Below are 21,564 nucleotides of genomic sequence, written 5' to 3'. Positions count from 1 at the left end.
AATTAAACCTCTTGTAGAAAAACCTCTGTTTATCTCTATGCCTAATACCAAACCATTCTCATTTTGTACAATCAAGCAAAATCCCTAAGAGCTTTAAAAAAAGTCTATTTACGCTTGTCCTCTGAATTATGTTTCTGGTGAATAATCTTGTGTTGAGGAGGGAAATGTTGTAGCTTGGAAAAAAACAAAAAAAAAAGAAGATCTAAAAGATTCCCTTTAGGCTGAAGACGTAATTTAAGTGTAGCTTGAGGTAGTTCCAGATTTGGTGACAATGAGGTACCTAAGCAGCTAACTCCATGCCAGGACCTTCTGTTTACCAAAGGAGACTAATTATATGAAGTTAACAGAGACAGCAAAAGGTCAAGGCCAAAGCCTAGAAATGTAGGTTTTTAATCTTACTAAAAACCTTTCAGAATGGAAGAATGAGGTCAAAGGGTAAAAGAGGTCACACTGAACTTCCTTGTTAATGTTTTACTCATGGGACATTTTCAAAACTGCAGCAGGTGAGCTTCAGACTAGACTTCCTGATGTCCTCGAAAGCAACCATGCTCAGGCTGCAGTCAAGGCTCATCTCTGCTCTGCAACCACCAGACTCTTCAGGGGCTCTGGAAAAACTGTATGAATTCAGGATTTCTTCTACTCAACATTAGGCCCCTAAACTACGACATACGTGCAGTTCAGATGTTGAAACCCCAAGCAGCTATCGTAGCCACATCCTCCAAGCACTAGACAGGCAGCAGCTAAACCAGAGAGGCTACACCAACCAGATGTCATTTGCAACCACTTTTTTCAGAGCATAACCTCGAAAAAGCAAAGTGTGGTTTCTCTTTTATGTAGTAAGCAGAAGTCAGAGCAGCTGCTAAAAAGTTCAGATTTCCTAAGTATTACATGCAGATTTTGAGCAGTCACCTTGGGAGCGAGAGGTCTACCATGCAGCCAAGGTCCAGGGAGACGGCATTTGTGGTCGAGGCTGAGGTGTTTGTACATCAGGAATGGTTCACTGCTGTGCAGTCCCCTGCTGACGCTAGACCAATTTAGCCTGGCTGGCTGACACTAGACCAATTTCATGCAAACGGAACCTTTCTGTACATGTGGCTGCCATTTCCTTTCTCATTTTTCAGACCTTCCTCCTAATGTGAATCAACAGATTATTAGTAGCAGGTTCAGAGCATTCCAGTTTCTTCTGGTAGCAATGAGAGTGCAGCACAAGATACAGACAAGTATTTATTGTTAACAGTGGGGAATAATTAATAGGAACAGATTTTTTCATAGACTGGAATTTTTAATTATTTTTTTATGATTACTGCATTGTATTTTGCAAACCTCGCAAATGTGACTGTGATGGCCGTGATATGATTAAGTCCATAAAAATGTTTATCCTGCTTAAACAGCTATCTGTCCCCTATAAATATTACTGAACGTTATCTCCAGTCACAACTGAGAATGGATTTAAACATACAAGATAAAATCATCTTGTAAATTTTCTATTAAACTAAACTATCCTAGGAGAGCCAGCAGGCTCCCCAAAAGAAACAATCCATCATCTGCTTCAGATGATATTGTTTCTATTTCCACTCTTTGCACCCCTAATCCCATTATTGCTCACTGCAATCTTACCACTGCTAAAATAAACAAAAGGCTGAAGAAAGAGGCACATCTTTGGTGCCCCATTAATAATGGAAATGTCCTCATTTATAGGTATTTTTGTGCCAAAAGTATACCCTCATCTTTGAAAACATCAGCTTAGAGAGGCATAATTCTGTTCATAAAAGTATAGTGCACTATATAGTTACCAGGGCACTAAAAATGCAACCAGTTGTTGCTGATCTGAGAGATGATCAAAGTGAAGATGCTCTGTGTGGACTTTGTGAAGCTCCTGGGAAGTTTGAAAAGTCTTCCAAAGTTTGAAAACAAGTAAGTAAATCTGAATAAAACAATTATTTCTGCATGTCAGCTGGTGAAATACTTTGTTCAGCATGCCAACTCTAACCCATCATCATCTAGTAGCAGAGACTACCAGTAATAATACTCATAAGAAGCCAGGAGAAATAATTTCATTGCTCTGTGATCCAAGCCTACATCCATCACTGAGGTCTTCTACTGATTTAAATAGGCACTGAATAATTTGGTGTTGGCCTCAGTAGCAAAGATGGCCCCAGAGGAAAGAAAAATCTCTGTATAATTATTAACACCAACATAGGTGTATACCCTGCCTTCTGTGTGACAGTGATGAAAATTCCCTCCTTGTTAAGAGTGGCAATTTTGGCACATACAAACAGCTGACGGACTCGTGACCTCTCAAACCTCCAGTTTGATGCATGTTCTGAACACTGCCTCCAGTCTTGTCAGTCTCTTGAATGCTGAGTTTATACATGATTGACTCCTAAATGGTGTAAGATTGTGTTTAGTGTTATTTCAACAAGAAGCCTTCCTAATTTTGAAGCCTTTTTTTGTTACATGTTACAAAAATACAGTTCTCAGTAGGGAGCCTCCCTACAGACACACATCAGATGTGGCTGGCAAAAGAAAAAACACAACTGAAAGCAAACGGATGAAGTACCGAATTAACCAAAAATTATCGCAGTAATTTTTCTCCCTTTGGAAAGTGTTTTGTTTGTGTTCACCTCTGAGAAAGTCATCTACATTTGTGTAGCTTGGAAAAAAAAACCAAGGTACTACCCATCACCCCTTGTTAAAGCCAGAGCTGTTAAAAGCTTTTTGTGGGTTTGAATAGTGTAAGAGTCTTCACGGTGTTTGCAGCATTTTACACAAAACACTGTACTTTTGTGTCCTCCATATTCCAGCTTCTTAAAAATGAACTAAGATACCTTCACATGCTCTGTTCTTTCATAAAATGAACTCCTCTGTCATTAGTTAGACAGAAAACAGACTATTGATATACTGACCCTCCTTTGGTACAGAGTTATTCAGAACTAACAGAATAAGCCATAACAGAAGATTTGGCTGGCTAAAAAGTAATTTAACAGTGACATATATTGCAAGGTAAGATTTCTAAACAATAACACAAAATAGAAACTGAAAATAATCTGGGACCTTGAAGGTCAGCTGTCACTCAGGACTAGACTACATTCAAATCATTAAAGTACAAAGGACAAAAAGGAAAAAAACCCAAAACTGAGCTAGCAATAAGTGATCATGCTTAATTAGGGAGTAAAATGCATGACAGGAGCAAGGTGACTTTCACAGAAGAAAACATGTTGATGGGAGACACAAAACCATCGGCACAGACGAGTTCCAGAGTGACACCAAGGATTTGAGGATTATAAAAACCTTCCTGCACTTCCAATGAACTCTGCTCTATGGCCAGCCAGATGCATAAGTCCTTAAGAGGGAAACCATTAAAAAAGTAGGGCAGCAGTTTCATCGGAGAGAAACAAGATAAACCAATCCTTTTTGGGGACGTTTTCATTAAAAAGGTCTGCCCCTTTTTATAGTTCAATGCAAGAGACACATTTCTTTTAAAAATTTATTTTACTAATTCTGAATACTCTAGCTTTGTCAGTGGTAATTAAGACACATTATAAAATAACAAACTTTCCCTATGTTACGAGTCAAGAAAAAGGTTTTCTTCCAGATCTGTAAGGTCAAGCTGTGCTTCCGGAAAAAAAAAAAAAAAAAAAAAAAAAAAAAAAAAAAAAAGAGTACTTTGTCTTTTGAAGCAGAAATGTTCCCTTTCTGATGCTCCTGGGCTCCAAAGGATGAAGCCCCCTGGTAAATACATATTCTAAGAAGATGGATTACGTCACAGAGCCACCATCAGAAATCATTTACCAGCTGAAGTCATAAACTAAAAATTAGTAATTGAAAGTGGCAATTTGACCAGTTTTCTGTATGGTCCTAATCATGCTCCCAAATTCTGGGGGCAGGCTAAAAATTGCCATCCTTCAGATATAACATAAGAGTGTTTCTAATATTCTGTGCAAAGCTGTTATATAAACCCACTGATGGAGATGTCATCTTCTTGCATCCCAGCGTTAGCTTATTCCAGAAACCCAGGCAGGTAAAGCCTCAATGATGAGAAAAACACCTGTCAAGGGGATGCACTAGCATCTTCTTGTACACATCCACCCCTCCACCACACCTACAGGGATTCAAGGGAACTGCTACACCACCAGTACGGGGATTATTTTGAAGAGGAAAGGCTGCTTGGGGAGGTGGAGGGACACCCTCTTCACTGTTACTACTGGAATGGTTTTGCTGCTCTGTACTGCTGCTGGAGCAGGGTGTAACACAGCATCAGACTGCACAGCCTGTTGGTACGCAGGTGCTCTGGAAGAGATCATGTTTTCCCTTTCCCATTTCCCTGGGCTGTTTCTGATTTAATATGGACAAAATTGGATAAAACACAGGCATCGCCCTGGGAGCTGAAATCAGCACCAGGTGCTTGCACCTCTTGCATCTGGATATCATAGGTTTTTTGCACAGATCCAGAAAGTTTAACATGCTGTACTAGCCTCAAAACTTCAGTAGTCACTAGAAAATGCAAAAATCTAAATTCTGGTTGGCATAATTCATCACTGCACCACCAGAAGCAGTTTCCTTCATTTTTATTTGGGAAAATGATTTTATTCTGGACAAGTTTATCTAACCAGCAGAGCTAGAGCTACGGTTAACCCCTGGCAACATATGATTGCTTTAGAAGAGAAATGACAACATACTCACCCTCGATGTCAAGTCATTAGTAGGTTGAACCTGGTTCTAGGCATGGGATTTCTCTTTTTCAAGCTTCCCTAAGCCACAGTCACAATACCCTTTTCTGAGGACGGCTGTAAAGGGATATTACACCAAGATTTCATATCAACAGCAAAGAAAACACTCAGATGTCAATCTTCAGTGACAAACAGTTGAAAAGATAATCCAAAATGACAATAAAACCAATTAATATCAAAGACTACACACAAAAAACATTGCTTGCAGACAAAAACAGATGTCAGCAGAGGCAACCACAAAGGGATTTCAATCACATGCCTCCTGTGCTTCTTGGACCCCATACCCCAAGGGGAGGTAAGACAACCCCCAAATCAGTATTAGAGGCCTGACTTCCAAAGAGGCTCAATCCTAAATGCACAACATTCACAAATCCCAGCATCTGGTTAAATTACATTCCCTGAAGCATACTGACTAGTGCAGATCCTACTTTTCCCCCATAATCACATAGGGGCCTTCAGTTCCCAGTTTGGCAGGATGGGGAAGGCCCCAGGTGAGGCTGGTCAGGACCCTTAGGAGAGAGTACTACTGAATCCACACCTAAAATTAAATTTAAACCTGTTCAGCTCATGGCACGGGCATTTTTAAAGGGCAAATGAATTCAAATGTTGTTCATTTTCTGAGCCAAAACTTGAAATAAGGATTGGTATTGCTTTTGCTACCTTTGATCATTTGTCTTGGAAATAAGATCACTTTTGATTTCTGAGCTGAAAGCTTACAAACATTTCTAAATACAATATTCCATTTGATGTAAATGCTTCAACAGAAACAGAGCTTAAAATATTCTTTCACAATTTTTAAAGACTGCTTCAAAACGTTTTGTAGAGTCAAAGCACTTAAAGTATATTTAAGTTCCAGTTAATAATAACTAAAAAAAATACATCAACAGCATTTTTTCTTCTCTTGGTTTGAATGAGTTCTCTAATGTCAACACTGGGAAATTGCTGATTATTGGCACCATTTTCAAACACAGTTACTGTTTTTAGACACATTCAGCTCCTAACTCTATCACCAAACTCTTCTCATTAAGAGTATCTTTAAAAAGTAAGTTCAAGTATGGAATTAAGTGGAAATTTTAATAGCTTGTAGATACATATACTTGATATTCTTAGCTGCAGAGAGGTATAGCATCAGTTATAATACTGAGAAGAAAAACAGGCATAAATCTAGCTGTAAGTAGAGCCATATAAAAAGAGTTCATTTAAGTCAATCATTCCTATAAGCCTTGTTTTTATTCAAAAATCGTATTTTCTATACAGACTACTTTGCTTTTTAAATAATAGGGTTTAGCTGTTAGTCACTCTAACCATTCAAACAGGAATGTTAAAGTTTGCATACTTGTTGTAAACCTTTCAGGATGATAAATGAAAGATAATAACCCCTTGATCAATGTAACTTTTATTTATTCATCTGGGAACATGGCAAGGATATCATAGGCAACAATGCTGCCTAGGAGAACATGGATTTCACATAAACTGTTTTGGCAGAAAGACGCATTTAAATAATCATCCAAATCACCACCTCACTATTTCTATCTTTTTTTAAAAAAAAAGCAACAAAAAAAAAAACACCAACCAAAAAACAACAGAGAAAAAGAAACATAAGATCTGAACAAACGAACAGCCCAGAATTTTTTTCTATTTAATGTCTGTCAGCCACATCTGTCCCTGATTTTAGAGGTTGTAATACTTAGCACTGACAATGGCACCTTTCATTTGCAAACACGTTATAAACATGGACTGACTGTAATTAAACCACAATACCTCACCACAGCTAATCAACGCGGCTGCCTACCCCTCCCTCAGTCTGGGGAAGTGCTGTATTAAGTTTGTGCTGCCAGATCCCTGTATGACTGTGTCTACAACCTGCAAAGTGCTACACATAGAAGTGAGTTTAGCATGAAGTGACTGACCAAACTATAGCGTAAAATCAAGCAGGTTTTTCCACTCAGTGCTAACATTTTGGTTTATATTCCAGGAAGAACTGACCAGGGCAGGATGAAATTTAATGTAAACCATTTGGAGTGAAAGGTGTTATTTTGCCTAGTGAAATCTCCCCCTCACAGTCCAGCTCACAGACAGAGTCAGTGGCAATCTCATGGTCAGGGGAGATCTGGGACATCCTATCAAAAGGGTCCTCGCGATTTTCCTCACAGTCAACCACATTTGGGATCATGTTAACATAAGCAGTCACTATCTCCTTATGGAAAAGGGTGTCCTGGTTGTAAGAGATAAGCTCGTTGCTTATATTAACAGTCTCCACCGGAGTACTAGAGCAAAACTGACCACATCCCAGGAGGTTGGAGAAGACCTTTCTAAAGTCAGCATTGAAGGCATAGATGATGGGGTTGAGAGAAGAGTTGGCCCAACCAAACCAGACGAAGATATTAAAGGTGGTCTCACTGACGCAGGGAAGGCCAGCGTGAGGGTCACTGGGTGGGCTCTCGCAGAAGGGAACCATGCAGTTCAAGACGAAGAACGGCAACCAGCAGCAGACAAAGACGCCCATGATGACAGAGAGAGTCTTCAACACCTTGGTCTCTTTCCTGATGGAGGACTTGAGGCTTGTGTGATGGTGGCAGTCAATGTGGCTGCTCCGGCAGCTCTGCGCGTGCTCAGCTGCCCTCTCCAGGGAAGAGATACGACGAATCTGCACCTGGGCAATGCGGTAGATTCGAGTGTAGGTAACTATCATGATAGCCACTGGGATATAAAAACTGATCAAGGAGGAGGAAATAGCGTAAGTCCTGTTGAGGCTGGAGTCGCAGCTCTCTGATGGTCCAGTGAGGGTACTGTTGCTGCCAGAGGTCCCATCAGAGGGTCTCATTGCTGCCAAGGCCACCCATGTGGTGCTCATATCTTCCGCCCAGGTGGTGACAGCACCTGCTGCTGCCCAGCCAGTGCCAAATCCATCTCCAATATCACCAGCAGCAACAACATCCCCACCTTTGTGCCAGTTGAGCTGGACAGGGATGAAGGAGATGAGCACAGACAAAGCCCACGCCACACTGATCATCACCAGAGCCAACCGCTGGGTCATCTTCCTCTCATAGCGGAAAGGGCTGGAAATAGCCCAGTACCTGTCCACGCTAATCACGCACAGGTTCAGGATGGAGGCCGTGGAGCACATGATATCGAAGGCCACCCAGACGCTGCAGAAAGCCCCGAAGGGCCAGTACCCGGCCACCTCGGCCACCGCCTTCCAGGGCATGACTAGCAGAGCCACCAGAAGGTCCGAGACGGCCAGGGACACGATGAAGATGTTGGTGACCTTGCTCCTCAGGTGCCGGTACCGGACGATGGCCGCGCACACCAGCACGTTCCCAAAGAGCGTCCAGAGGATGAGCAGAGCCAGCAGGCTGCCCGCCGCCACCTGCGCCGCCCCGGGGGCGCCCGCCGGCCCCGCCGCCCCGCCGGGGGGCCCCGCCGCCGGCGGCAGCGGGCTCCGGCCGCCCCGCAGCATGGCTGACGGCTCCCGCCGGCGGCGGGGCGGCGGCGGACGGGACGCGCCGAGCAGCCCGCGCCGCCCCGCCGCCCGGCCCCATGGGGCCGCTGCCCCCCCCGCCCCGCCGCCACCCCTGCCGGATGCCCCCCGCCCCGCCGCTCCGGCCGCCTCGCTCCGCGGCTCAGCGCGTACCGGGCTCCGCGCCCCGCCGCTCAGCGCGCCGCCTGCTCGGGGTTCCCGGCCCGCGCTCCTCGCGCCCCCACCGCCCCCCGCCCGGAGTCCCCGCCCCGCGGCCCCTGCCCGGCGGCTCAGCGCGGGGGTCCCTGCTCGGGGTCCTCGCTCCGCGCCCCGCAGCTCCCGCCGGGGGTCCCCGCTCCGCAGTTCGGCGCGTTCCCCCTGCCCGGGGTCTCCGTCCCCGCGGACCCCGGTTTGGGTACCCGCCTCGCGTCCTCTCGCTTGCGCTCCCCGCTCCGCGGCTCAGCGCGGCCCCCCTGCTCGAGGGGGGGTCTCTGCTCCGCCGCTCAGGGCGCACCTCTCCTCCTCGGGCTCCCCGCTCCGCGGCCCGCCGCGCACCCTGATCGCGGTACGCGCTCCGCGCCCGCTCCTCGAGGTGGCCGCTCGGCGCTGCGCGGCTCCCGGTGGCTCCCGCCCGGGTTGGCGGCTCCGCCCGCCCCCCTCGCCCGCCGGGGCTCCCAGCGCGGCGGAGCGGCGCCCCCGCCGCCGGCTCCCCGGGCACCGGGCCGGCCCGCCCGCCCCCGCCGCCCTCTGAGCATGCTCCGCCGCCAGGGACGCCCCGTCGGGGCCGGCGTGCAGCCGGGCTGCGGGGAGCGGGACGGGACGGCGGGGGCGGTCCCCCCCCGGCCCGCGCCGCTCCTTTCCTCCCTCCCGAAACCGAGTCATCCTCGCAATTTTTTTGCAGCCGTCACCGGCCGTGTGCGGTGGTTCCGCGCAGCTGGAGGGAAGAGCGCGGTCCCACGGCGGGGAACGGGGAAATGCCCCCCCGCCACCCCCCGCAGCATCCCCGGGGACAGTGGGGCTCTCAGGGACGGGCACGGCCACAGCGAGTGGGGCTGGAAGTTGCCGGGGGGGAAGCGGGACGGGCTGGGTTTATTCCTTAGGGATGGGAACGGAGCCTAAATCGGTAATTGCTCCAAAGGGCTCTGCTGGACGGCTGTGTTACAGGCAAGAGACCCGGTAAATGAAATCCGATTCTCTCTCTTTTCAGCTCTTTATGAGATGAATCATTCCTCTCGGTGGGGCTCCCGCGCAGCTAGAGAGCGGCGTTATGGCCCTGAGCAGTGCAGGTGGGGATGCCCTGCTGGTGGACTCGCCATGCACTAATGCCATGCCTGTGTTTCAGAGAACATGCTTTAGTGATTTTGATTCAAAATATTATGGATTTAGTTTCTCCAAAACTTAATTCTTTTTCAAAACCGTTGGCAGCGATCAAACCCATTCTTGACTCAACAGCCGGTTCTGGCACTGGAAGGGCTGAAAAAGCCACTGCTCAGGGCCTTCCAGCTGCTCTCCAAGCAGATGGGGAAGGACAACTCTCACTATACCTTGGTGGATCTGCAGTGACATGAAGGAAGATTAAGTGTTAGAGTTACTAAATACAGAGTAAAAAAAAATAAATAAACTCTGCAACCTTTTAGGCAATTTTCTAAAAATGTCACAAGAAAAACTGGAGATTCACTTTAGCTCTCACTTAAGAAATTGGCACTACTTTTCCACATTTAAGCAGAGTTATATTTAATATTGGAGGGAGAATTTAGCTTTTGTCACCACTGAATTCTAAACAGCATGACTAAAGCTGTGATGCTGAGGCAATGTGTTGCTCGCACAAAGTCTGCTTTCCTAAGCAGTGCCTCCTACAATTTCTATAAATGAAGGACCTAATTGCACAAGTACTTGTGCACGTGCCTGTTGAAGCTGCTGTTCCAGAAATGTGGATATTTTATGTAAAAAAGTAATGATCTGATTTGCTTGTTTAGCTTATATTTGTAGCTTCACCAATGTAGAGGTGTGTGCATATCCATCAGCACAAATTGTGCCTGTAATATGGTATCGACGTGCAGGTATGTATTTACATGAATGCAGTCAGTATGCATTAGATATTTAAATAAACGTATGTGTAGGTATCTCTCTGCTTAATAACAATAATAACATAGCCTGCCCACAACTCAGCAGCACCATGCACACACTGGTGCCTTGGTACAAATCGGTGCCGGCGTTGGAAGCGAAGACACTGGGCTGTGACACTGGGCTGTGGCTGGGGGCAGCGGAGGTGCGGGTGTGCGTTATCTCCTGCCAGCTCTGCTGTGTGTGGTGGAGTCAGGCAGAGAGGAGGTGCAGGCAGCTGGGAAAGATGCCTTAACCCATTGAAACAAAAATTGTCAGAGCTCACTTGTCAGACGTCTAAAGAATGAAATTTTACTATGCTTTCTACAGTACTTCTGCAATAGGCGGACCCAAAGTAGAGAGGAGTTTCCAAAGTATCTCGTTTATCAGCCAAGTGTTGCATTTGACTGCCTGGCTCCTGCCTAACTCAGAATTTAGAGGATATAATATCCTCTCCCACCAATTTCATCTTTAGCAAATGTTCTTGAATTTCAGCTGGCATGAACTGAAGTTGCTCACCAGAGATGCCTTACGGAGAAAAACCTACCATTGAGCTGGGGGAAGTTTCATCGGCCAAAGATGCACCTGTGTCTGTCGTGCACTGATGATACAGTCTTCAATGTTAACCTGACATTTCATGCACACTCAAAACTTTCTTTCAAGTCAAAGCAATGCATTAGGAGATAAGTAATATTTTCAATGGTAGTAGAAAAACAATACTGTTTTGTGATGGGGTTGCATATGAGACTAAAACCCCCATGCTAATAGATTCCAGTAAGTTGCAGGGAGGTGGAGAAGGAGCAGGCAACAGGGCACCTGCTTTGCCACAGCACTTGTACCAGATCATTCATAGCAGCACCAGGTCAGAGCAGCAATCATGTAGTGGGGATGTTTATGGTATGTTGTAATACTCCATCCATTGCCATCAACATTTTTTGAGCCTGAGATAAAAAACTTTAACATTTATAGGTTATTAGCATCTTTTTTTTTTTTACTTTCTGTAGGCAGTTTGCATATAAATACAATTTTAAGAATAATCCATTAAAACCACAGCTGTCACTTGCTGAGAGATTTGGGGTGGGTTTGCTTCATCCTGAAATCATCTTTGTAATGGCTTTTGTGCTTTTCCTTCAGAGCTTTGTCTCGTTTTTCCTTTTTTTATTCACCTGTTAAAATTGCACTTCTCTCTCACAGCTGGCAGATTGGAAGTAATGGAATTTAACTGCTATTGCAATGGTTCTGAGCAAAAAAAAAAAGCAGTTCCTGATTTTAGAAATGTATGTTTTACTTGCGCTTTCCCTTCATTGCCACATATTCTATTTCCATTTTAAAATACACAGACCTACTGTTCTGCCGAATGATATTTATTTAAAAATAGACAACAATGAGAAATTTACACATTCTCTCATCTAAGAGTTACTCAATATAAAGAGATAAAAAATCATTAACACCAAAAGGAAGTTAAAATATATAGACACAGAGGTACCGCTGAGGTTTAGGCTATAAAAGCATCCCATCAAAAACCTCCCATTACGGTTAAGCTCTAAAACAGGCAAGAGGAGCTAGCAGTAGAGGTGGAGGAGGCTGGAAGTCACTGTACGTTAGGCCAGTTTAGCAAAGTAGCTGGACATGTTCTTAACTGTAGAAGTAGTTAGAAGAAGAAGTCCACTGCTCAAGTGGAACTATATTTAGGAGCACAGTTGAACGTATGCTTAAGGTCCATCAGTTTTACTTACTGAAGGTGAAATGCTTTACTGCACAAGGATGGACAAAGGTGCAGGTGTATATATAGCCATGTGAAAATACTGAGGAAGGAAGGGAGAAAACTGGTATCATCAATTTATTCAACACAGAAAATTCCTTGCAGACTAGACCATGATCTGCTGTTCATGTTTCAAATAAAAATAAATATGAGCCGTTAGAAATGATCAGAAAAGCATTGCAGGAATTACGTCTGGGAAACTTCCTTAGCTGAGCAGAGGGCACCAGGAGGGTTAGAAACAGCTGGCAGTGTCTTACAGGGGGAAAAGTTTTCTGAGAATAGATGACTTCTAATATTTCAGGTAAGGTCATAAAAAGTGCAGTGGCTAGAAACTGCATCTATGAGAAATCAGGGTAGAGGTAAGGTGCACATTTTTAACAGTGAGGGTGATTAATGGCTGGTGCAATTGATTTTGGTTTGTAATAGATTTGCCATCATTTGCTGTCTGAAAGCCACAGCTGAAAGCATTTCTTAGAGACCATGCCTCAGCTCATTCCCCAGCTCTGTCTTGATTCAGACGGTGCCAAACAGCATTCTGTAGTCTGCAATGTGGGAAAAGTAATTTTAGACAGTTACAGTTACCCTGCTGGCCTTAAAACCTATTTAAGTTTTTGCTGACTTGGGACTGTGATGGATAGTATTAATTAACCATATATAACAGAATCGACAGTTCTCCCAGTATCTCTGTTGCTTTTTTCTCTGTAATGAGTGCGATATGGTTCCTAGATCAGCCATTGATCACTCTCTGGGTGAAATCATGAGGTAATTGATGCTACCAGAAGAGATTTCCACAAATTTTCCTTTTTTTTTTTTTTTTTTAATTCATACTGAGCCTGACTTCATTTAAACCAATAGTAAAAGATGAAAGATGAATGCTAGCCAAGACCAAAAGCAAAGGGAATAGGATTTTTGTAAATATGATTTCCTGGTTGACTGTCTTAGTTCATTTTGTGGCTTTTATCTTATAAAGCATTATCTTGTATTTTTGGATATTCATTATTATATACTAAAAATTAGTATCATTATTTTTAATATAGCAAGAGCTCACATATGAAAAATTACTAAAGATCGGTGACATGTGAAGCAAGGTAAAGGAAAAAAAAAGAAAAAAACCCTGATTTATACAATGGTACATTTTGGGTATGATATTCTCTGGGTGTGCACAGCTACATCCCAGGTGAACATCTGTCCTGAGAAAATTATCAAGATGAAAAAAGTGATTTTCATTTTCTGATACTGAACATTTCAAGATTTTTATTTTGTCTTTTGCCAACTATAGTACCAAACTGCAAATGAAAATCAGGTAGGCTTAATTCCCAAAGAAGCAGCTGTAATTTTGTCTCTGGCTTAAATAGCATATCAATTTGCCCTATGGAGTAATTTGAAAACAGATTTCAGTGTTCTGATTTCTCTGTTTCCTTAATCTACTGTATATTAACAGGACCTATTAATTTTATATTGAATGTGTAAATTACAGGCTTTTTTAGTTAATAATTTTTATTGGAAACCTTGCATTCAACATCATTTATTGTAGGATTTTACCTTCTCCATTAACTTAGTCTGAGATTGTCTTCCACAAAAGTAGGAAAACCAAATCCTTCATGGAATCAAACAGTAATTTCTGTAATGATGCTATTGTGAAGACTTTCAAGTCTGATAGAAAAAGGGAGCTCAGAAGACAGAAGTCAGCAGCCTCTCGAGGAACACAGATGATGTTTCATAGGGTCGTACAGTAACTCATCATTGGGCTTCCCTCTTCCCAAAAGGCAGCTGCTGGATGGAAAGGAATGGGGTTGGGAAGCGGTACCCCCAAACCTCAGCTGGTTCACTGGTGCTGTGGGCCAGCTGTATTCTGGCAAGATAGCCTGTTGCAAATGCTAAACAGAAAACTACAATGCAAGGTAATTTTACAAGTGTGCCAACAGTTAGAGCTGAGAGGTTTTTTTATCTGTATTTTTAAGAGTTGTATAGGACCAGGGCTAGATTTTGTAGTTGAGGATTTATTTGAGGGAAGAATTCCAGTTTCAAATTTTTAAACACTAGTGGTAAGAATGAGCAACTTCGTCACTTTGAGATAAACAGCAGTAAATTACTGCTTTTACTTAGTTCTGCCTTTTTTTTGGCCTTATGTAAGACTTAAAATGCTCCTTTGGAATCAACAGGTCTTATTCATCTCCACAGCAGAATATCAGCAATAGGGATTAGAAAGTTTTTATTAAATGCCTATTGCAATAATCCTTAGGACTATTAGTGCTATTACAGAACACAGAGGAACAGCTGATGAAGACATCAGTCTGCTAACGCAAGAGTTGTACTGGAGTTGACAAAGAAAAACTAAAGGGTATTCTTCTGTCCATCTGTGAGACAGCAATAGCTATTTATTCTAAATTGTGAGTAGCCTTCTGCACGCTGAGCAGTGGCATTTCATCCTACGGTGTGTCTAGATTTGTCATCCTCTTGGTTTCTTCTTCTCCAGCACATGTAAGGAGGGTCAAAGAAGAAATATGTACTTTTTCAAGTACAGAGAGCATCAAGCACCCCCTGGGATGCCTTTATGAACCCCAATCTTCTGGCCAACACACTGCAAATCAAAGGAAGGAACATATGGATCGAGAAGCATATGCTCCAATAAATCAAGGCAAATACCCCCAAATCCTCAAAAAGTCATAGCCACAGTGGATTGGCACAGTGTGCAGCCTTGGAACAAAAATCACCTTTGAAAAGGGAAGAGATAGGACCTTGACAGCATCGTATGGCACAGGCCCAGCATCTGATCAGTCCTGGCGAATTGGTCAGTCTGGGGTTCATTTGGGGAACGGCACGGGTCTCCACCCCTCTCAGGGAGGGCTTCTGTTAAAAGTCACAGTGAGACCTAAGCAGTGGCTGTGATACTGGCAGCCAACAGTTTGTCCCTGTGATCCTTGCGTTGGTAAACCAATAACTCTACCCGGTGAGATTTTCTGGATATTATTTTGGCAGGGTTGGTCAATCAGAAGACTCTTCTACGTACTAACTTTCAAGATATGTTAAAAGACTATTTTTGCCTTGGGATTTCAGCAGAGGTAACTGTACACAGGCCAGTCTCCATGAAACATAAAATGTGTATTGATCTGAGACAAAAAGAGTTGCTGTAGGGAGGAGCAGGTTCCCGAATGTTGGAGCAGAAAACAAAGCCAAGGGCAGAAACTATCAGTTGAAATATTGTCTAGTTGCTTTCATCAAAGAAAATATTGCATATCAAATTATCTGATATTTGTGAATTGTTTGTTGCACGTAGGCTGTACTGATTGCACTAATTACCTGCAATGATTCTCAGCTCTGGTCTGAATTTTAATTTTAGAATAATTTGCAACTACTTATTGTTGCTGCTATAGCCTTTATAGTTAAAAATACCTACCTAATGCAATTCCTTCTAGTACTATTGACTGAGATTTGTGGCCTGAAGATGGAAGGGCTATTTTATTTTAGCTGTATCCCTACTCAACCATGAAAGATAATTGTGAGAATTATAGTTGCACAAAAGTTTAACATTCATTTCTGCTTTGAAAGAATATGGCGTAGTTTCCTTCTTTGGATCATTTAATCTATTAATTATGCCCCACGAATTTATGTTGTTGCAGTGTCAGGTCCACACCCAGTGGTGTGTGGACTGCCTTGCCCCTGTCAGGTCCTATTTGTACTTGATGGCCACATCCCACAGGTTCAGTGTCAGTGCCACACCTACACACAGAGCTGATGTCAAACGCAGGCACAGTCATCTCTTCCTCATACAGTGAAATTTGAATTCTTGACTCTTACTGCATTGGAAAGGTTTTCCAAAATGGTAAGCAAGGAAAATAAAATTAAATGTTTGTAGAGAATAAAGACACTGATGCTTGGAAAAGGACTTAATGCTTTCAAAAGTATGTTTGGCTAGCGTTACGTCTTATTAAAGTATTTCTTGCTAATGAAGCTATTTGGTTCAAGCAGGCAGTGGTGGAAAATCCCACCTGGGAAGCACTGCAGGAGTGCTCCTCATTCCTGGGAGAGGAGCAACGGGAAGCGGGTTCATGTAACCAGCTACCATTAAGATGTTGTTACAAAGCTGTTGCTTACTACCTCATAGCTGTTAGTTGCTGCCTTCCTACAAAGGTCATTGCCTGTTAGAGGCGATACTACTAAATTCAGAAGATGGTGGACTCAAGTCTGAGCCAAACACCAAGTGTAGATTTAGCCCTAGATATGTTATGAATTGTTTCCATGCCTTTTTAAAAGCATTCTGATCTTCAGTTAAGCCTGGTAAATATTTGATTGCAGAATAAATTAGAATAAAGAAGTTATGGTATCCTTGATAATCCTGGCTGTGTAGACAGGAGCTGTTCCTCACTCTGCTTTAATTAAAATGCTGATGTGGTTCCCTGGAATTAATGGATCTATGTGTGCTTTTCACAAGCTGGCTTTTAATTCCAGGTATGTTGCAGTGACATTCAAGCAAAGATTCATTGGAAAATAAACATGAAGCACCCACTGCTTGTGCAAGTTTTGATAGAAAATGTTCTGTAAAGATAATAAATTGTGTTTGTTGTAAGTAAAGGAGGGAGATGGCAACTGGTTTTCCTGCCATCCCTGTTCTTTCACAGATTTCCACCTACTGCATCCTAATACATGCTATATTATTTGATAGCATGTTCTTGGGCCTGAATTGTGATCCACGTGCTTCTGGCAAGAACTAGAAAATATTTTGATACAGATTTTACCAAAGGACACACTTATAGGGATGAAAGTCAGTTCTCTTTTAGGTGAAGAACAGTAGCAGGAAACATGCCACAGAGAACTGCAAGTTTTGCTTTAAATCTCAGCCAAATGAATATTATGAGACATAACACACCTCCTAATAAACAAATTTAAAAAAAGGACTTTAACGATTGACTGTTGACATTAAAGTGAGATTTCCCACCATCATCAACTTCAAGATCAAATTATCAAATTCATCCTTTAAAGCTAATGGAGCCAACCCTGATTTTTAAGATTCCCATTAACAATTGCAGCTGTTTCAATGCTGTTTAAATCCAGATCTTATTTTATTCATGCATGCACAGAATGAGGCCAGATCCTAGGGGACAAGAGTTCCCAGGGAATAAGTGATCCAATGAGCCAGCTGTACATACCTCATCTCTAATCAGACAGAGCAAGGTAGGAAAATTAAAAAATGAGTGTATTAAAATCTTTAAGTTTGGGGATCTTTTTTATTTCATGGATTTTAAGTGAAATTTAGTGAATGCATTCTTGTTTTTCATAATACATTATATAAGGTATGGTGTCATAAGGTATGATGTCATTGTATAAGTCAATGGTGTCCACGGACTCTTTTTTCAGGATCTAGAAATGAATCATTTAAGGATATTTTGTACATCACCACGTGCAGATACTCATATCTCCATTCAGCCTGTGTTTTGCATACTGTCAGGTCACATAGAGAATAAAAAACATTCAAGCAGCAGTCATTGGTTTTGCCAGGCTGCTTTCCAACCTGCGTTACTAAAACTTCAACAGGGCCATCACAGGCCTACTCAGATACAAGTAAAGAAGTGGTGTTTAACTGTTAAAATGAAAGCATCATTTGTAAAACCACAGTCTAGTAGTGTCCAGAAACTTCACCTTTGAGAAACCTCTGAAGAATTACCCTTTTAAAAACCCTTTTTCTCTTTATTTTTGCAAATGTGATTTCTAAGCATTTCTTGATCTTATTAAGTAATAAATTAAATTAAAATTCATATTGGCTACACAAAACATTGTCATCAGGTTTACAAGTAAATTACCCTGATGATTGAAATTTGTACTTCATTTTGAGCTAGAAATAACTCCAGCAAACAACAAGCCTACAACTTAACAAAACTATTGTGTCTTGAACTTTCTTTTTAATCAAATCCTGCTTTGCTCAGAGCTTTTGCAGGTAAAGGTAGAATAACACAAGCAGGATATACTATGTGCCCCTACTTAGGGAAGAGATTAGTACTTGAAGGATTTATTACATGCTGCTCAATGGAAGAGACAGTCAGCTTTAAAAAAAAATAAAAATGAAGTAATTATCATTACAAGGACCTTAAATTCCCTGGTCAGTGGAAAGAAGCATGTACTTAAATTACTTGGATACTTTCCCTCTGTGCTGTTCTCTGGAGCCATCTACTTCTCTGCACTGATATAGTCCATTCAAAGTCTATGCTGCACAAGTGAACCAAACAAAACTGGAATATTTCCAAAATTATCACAATGGTCATTGGAAAAAAAAATTAAGTGATTACAGGAGGAAATTCAAAGTATTGAGAAATACTAGTAAAAGGAATTCAGTTCTTTCAGGAAGACTTAACCATGACTCCTCCACCTTCTTCCATCTTAGTGTCACTGACACTAAAAAACACTTGGAAAAATCTATGGTCATGCAAGTTTGACTCTTCAGGCAAATGCTCGAGGATTGTAGGAATCTTTTTGCACCTTAGCAGCCTTTATTCCTGTACATATATGAGTTTAAATGCTACCCCAGCATATATTATTGAATAAATAAAATTATCTAGGGAGGAAAGGAGGGAGTGGAAGAGTCTAACAGAAGGATACGATGAACATCAGAGAATAACTTTCTGACTAAGATTACACAGCAAAAATTCAAAATCCTTTATATAGCTAGTGATAGCTAGAAGTTGACTAAATAAATTCTCTTTTAAAAAATCTCTTTTTAAATAATATTAAATTGATCTCAAAGACATTCCCTAGACATCTCAAACTGTACCCTAGATACACCTCAGGTACATAACAATGAGCAGCTGTTACACCTCTCTCCTGGGTAAGCCGGATCTCTTGCCACATGCTTGAGCAGGTTGGTAGGCAGAAATAGGGTAGGTTCATGATATTTCTTATATTTTAAAACCTGTGATAAATTAATTTTGTCAATATATGCCAGAGAACAACAAAAAAGAGAAGTCTGAAAGCAGTTGTTTGAAAAAGCCCAGGTTTAGCATTGATCAGGGAGCTAGCAGTCACACTATGTTAAACAATCTGATTATTGTTCCTGGTCCAAAAATCTACATTTCTAAAATGTTCAGAACTTCATGAGTCACTATTGCTTCAATAGTAGTTAAACTAAGACCTGCTTCCATACAATAGTCTGCATTTGGATGAAACAATATTTTTTGAGGGAAGTCCTGTTGTGAAAACCCCTTAAGCTTCTCAGGCCAAAATCAAATCTCTGGTCCTGAAACAGAACCATTTAAGTCAGCAGGGTTTCATCAGTGCAGCTCGGAATAGAATCTGCCCATTAGCATGTTTAAAGCATTTGCTTACTGCCTGAGTGCTGCCTTGATTCACTTTTCTGAATAAACTTCAATCCCAGCACTCAGAATCAATTTTATATTGTGGGCAAATGAAATAATTTCAATAGTAATGTTAAGAAACAGAAAGGGCTAAGTAATTGCATATGAAATATAACTAATTAAGGATGTTACTTATTTTTGAAACTTCCAAAAGTGTGCTACATATTTGTAATAGAGCATATGGCCCCTTCTTGGCCCTAGGGGTTAGCTAGTTCTGCTTTGATTGAACACAATTACAGGGAATCAGCTAAAGAGCACCAGTTCTAGCTGAAGAATGACATGGGACCCATCCCCCAGAAGTAGAGGAAGAAGAAATGGGCTTTCTCAAGCCATCTTTATGAGCGTTTAAAAGATGAAGTGGCATTCATGGGTTTACCTAGTGAAATGACTTTTTTCTGATACCAGAATTAGCTCGAGAGTGAGTCCAAGAGTTGATTTGGAAGGAAGAATAAAGCTTTATTTGATTATCTGGATGGCTCTATTCACTCTACTTAAAATGGGTCCACTTCACAACCAAGTGAAGCGGTTAGAGCTGGTATTTGCATGGAAGTAGGTGAGATCAAGCTACTGTGTTCAAGGGGAAAAATAGAAAATGTTACTGTCTAGAATGAATGTAAGAACTAATAGAGATATGACAAAAGAGCATGAAAAGCAGCCCTAGAGAAAGGCAGACATTGCAGCAGTGTGATCAGATGGTGACTCTTTTAAAAACCACTTAAAATCAAACAACTGAAACTGCTTTGCAGTAACACATGAGTTCTCCTCAGCCTCGCTGATGGTTCATCTAATTCAGGCTGCGCCTGAGACTTCAGATGAAAGTTGCTTTACTTGATCTGGGTTTTGTAACAGGTAAAGAAGGTAGCAAAAAATTCCTACGCAGGTTATGGCTGTGTGTACCACCGAATAGAACTGAAGATTAATTATGATGTGAAGCAAGCCACAGAAGTAATCAGTCTGTGATGGTCTGTGCTTGCCATCTAGTGGTACAAAGCCAAAATTTTTGTTCTCATGCACGAGAGCAGATGACAGCTGAAATCTTCTGTCTCAGCAGCAGACCACACCCACACAGAAATATGAATGCTTTCAGACAGATGGTGGTGACAACTGTATAACTGTCCTTTTAGGAACTAGAGGCATGAATTTTGCAGCCCTTGGCCCACCAGACTTAGGACTAGATCATTTATGAGTTAGCAAGTGTTTTAATGTGTCGCTCCCTTTCAGTATTCTGGTCATTGCTCCAGTCTTTTGATTTTACAGGTGCAGATTCAAAGAATATTCAGGCACCAAACTTTTCACTTCTTTCTGTAAGAATTCAGGCAACGAAATATCCTAGGGATTTGAGATTATGTTCTGAGAGCTTGTAAATCACACTTACAAAACCCTCGGCCAAGAGCCCTCTAGATTTCTAGAGGCATCAGCTATGTTTTACAGCATCCCTGTATGAAGATATATCATTATCTTCCAGCCAGGAGACTGAACTACAAAAAAATTAGCAGCTCATAAAAAAATTGTGCAGGGAATATATACCATTCTGGCAACAGAACATATATAACTAAATATAAGCTATAAGACTGGTTTTCTTCTTAAAATATTTCAAGGATGTGTGAATAAAGACTTAAGTAAAAGGATTAACATTATTTCTCAGTCATGTCATATAGTAAATACAAGACAAGGGGGATGCATTAATAGAAATATATTTTATCAGAAGAAATTATATACAGCATGATACCTAACGATACATGTTATTTACCTGGATTTCTTGCTATATAGTTAAGAAAATAGTAATTATGTATTGGTTTTTTATCAGTATTCAGGAAGTTTAAAATAATTCCCACATCCCAACTAAATAGCAAATGTTTTCAGGTTTTCCTATGAAAACATAGCTAGAAATCAAGAGTTGGAGTTTTCATAGTATCTCTGTGATTCAGGAGCATCACTCAGTTTAGCTGTTCCTGGGATTTTCTCTCCTAAATCATAGAGTTTTTTTTAAACACCCTTTCACAAGGCAAAATGGATGAAAACAAAGCAATACAAATTATATAGAGGACAAATCCCAGATGACTAAAACAAAGATTAATGAGATTGCTTTAACTTTACTATGTAGTGTTAATCATATTAACACTAATATGATTCTGAAAAGCATACCTATAAAACAACACCACATAT

At 41.8% G+C, this 21,564-nt stretch overlaps 1 protein-coding gene across 1 annotated transcript; it reads right to left on the bottom strand.

The window, feature by feature from the left end:
• Positions 1-6,110: 6,110 nt before the first annotated feature.
• On the bottom strand, positions 6,111-8,190 carry DRD5 (dopamine receptor D5). Its single transcript, XM_074821364.1, has one exon. It carries the CDS (start codon positions 8,188-8,190, stop codon positions 6,733-6,735), a length of 1,458 nt encoding a protein of 485 aa, XP_074677465.1. The 3' UTR covers positions 6,111-6,732.
• Between the last annotated feature and the right edge of the window lie 13,374 nt (positions 8,191-21,564).

Source organism: Strix aluco, chromosome 4 (assembly GCF_031877795.1).
Source record: "Strix aluco isolate bStrAlu1 chromosome 4, bStrAlu1.hap1, whole genome shotgun sequence".
NCBI lineage: Eukaryota > Metazoa > Chordata > Aves > Strigiformes > Strigidae > Strix > Strix aluco.
Note: the sequence above shows the minus strand (reverse complement) of the source record. Positions and strands in the feature narration are given on the sequence as shown.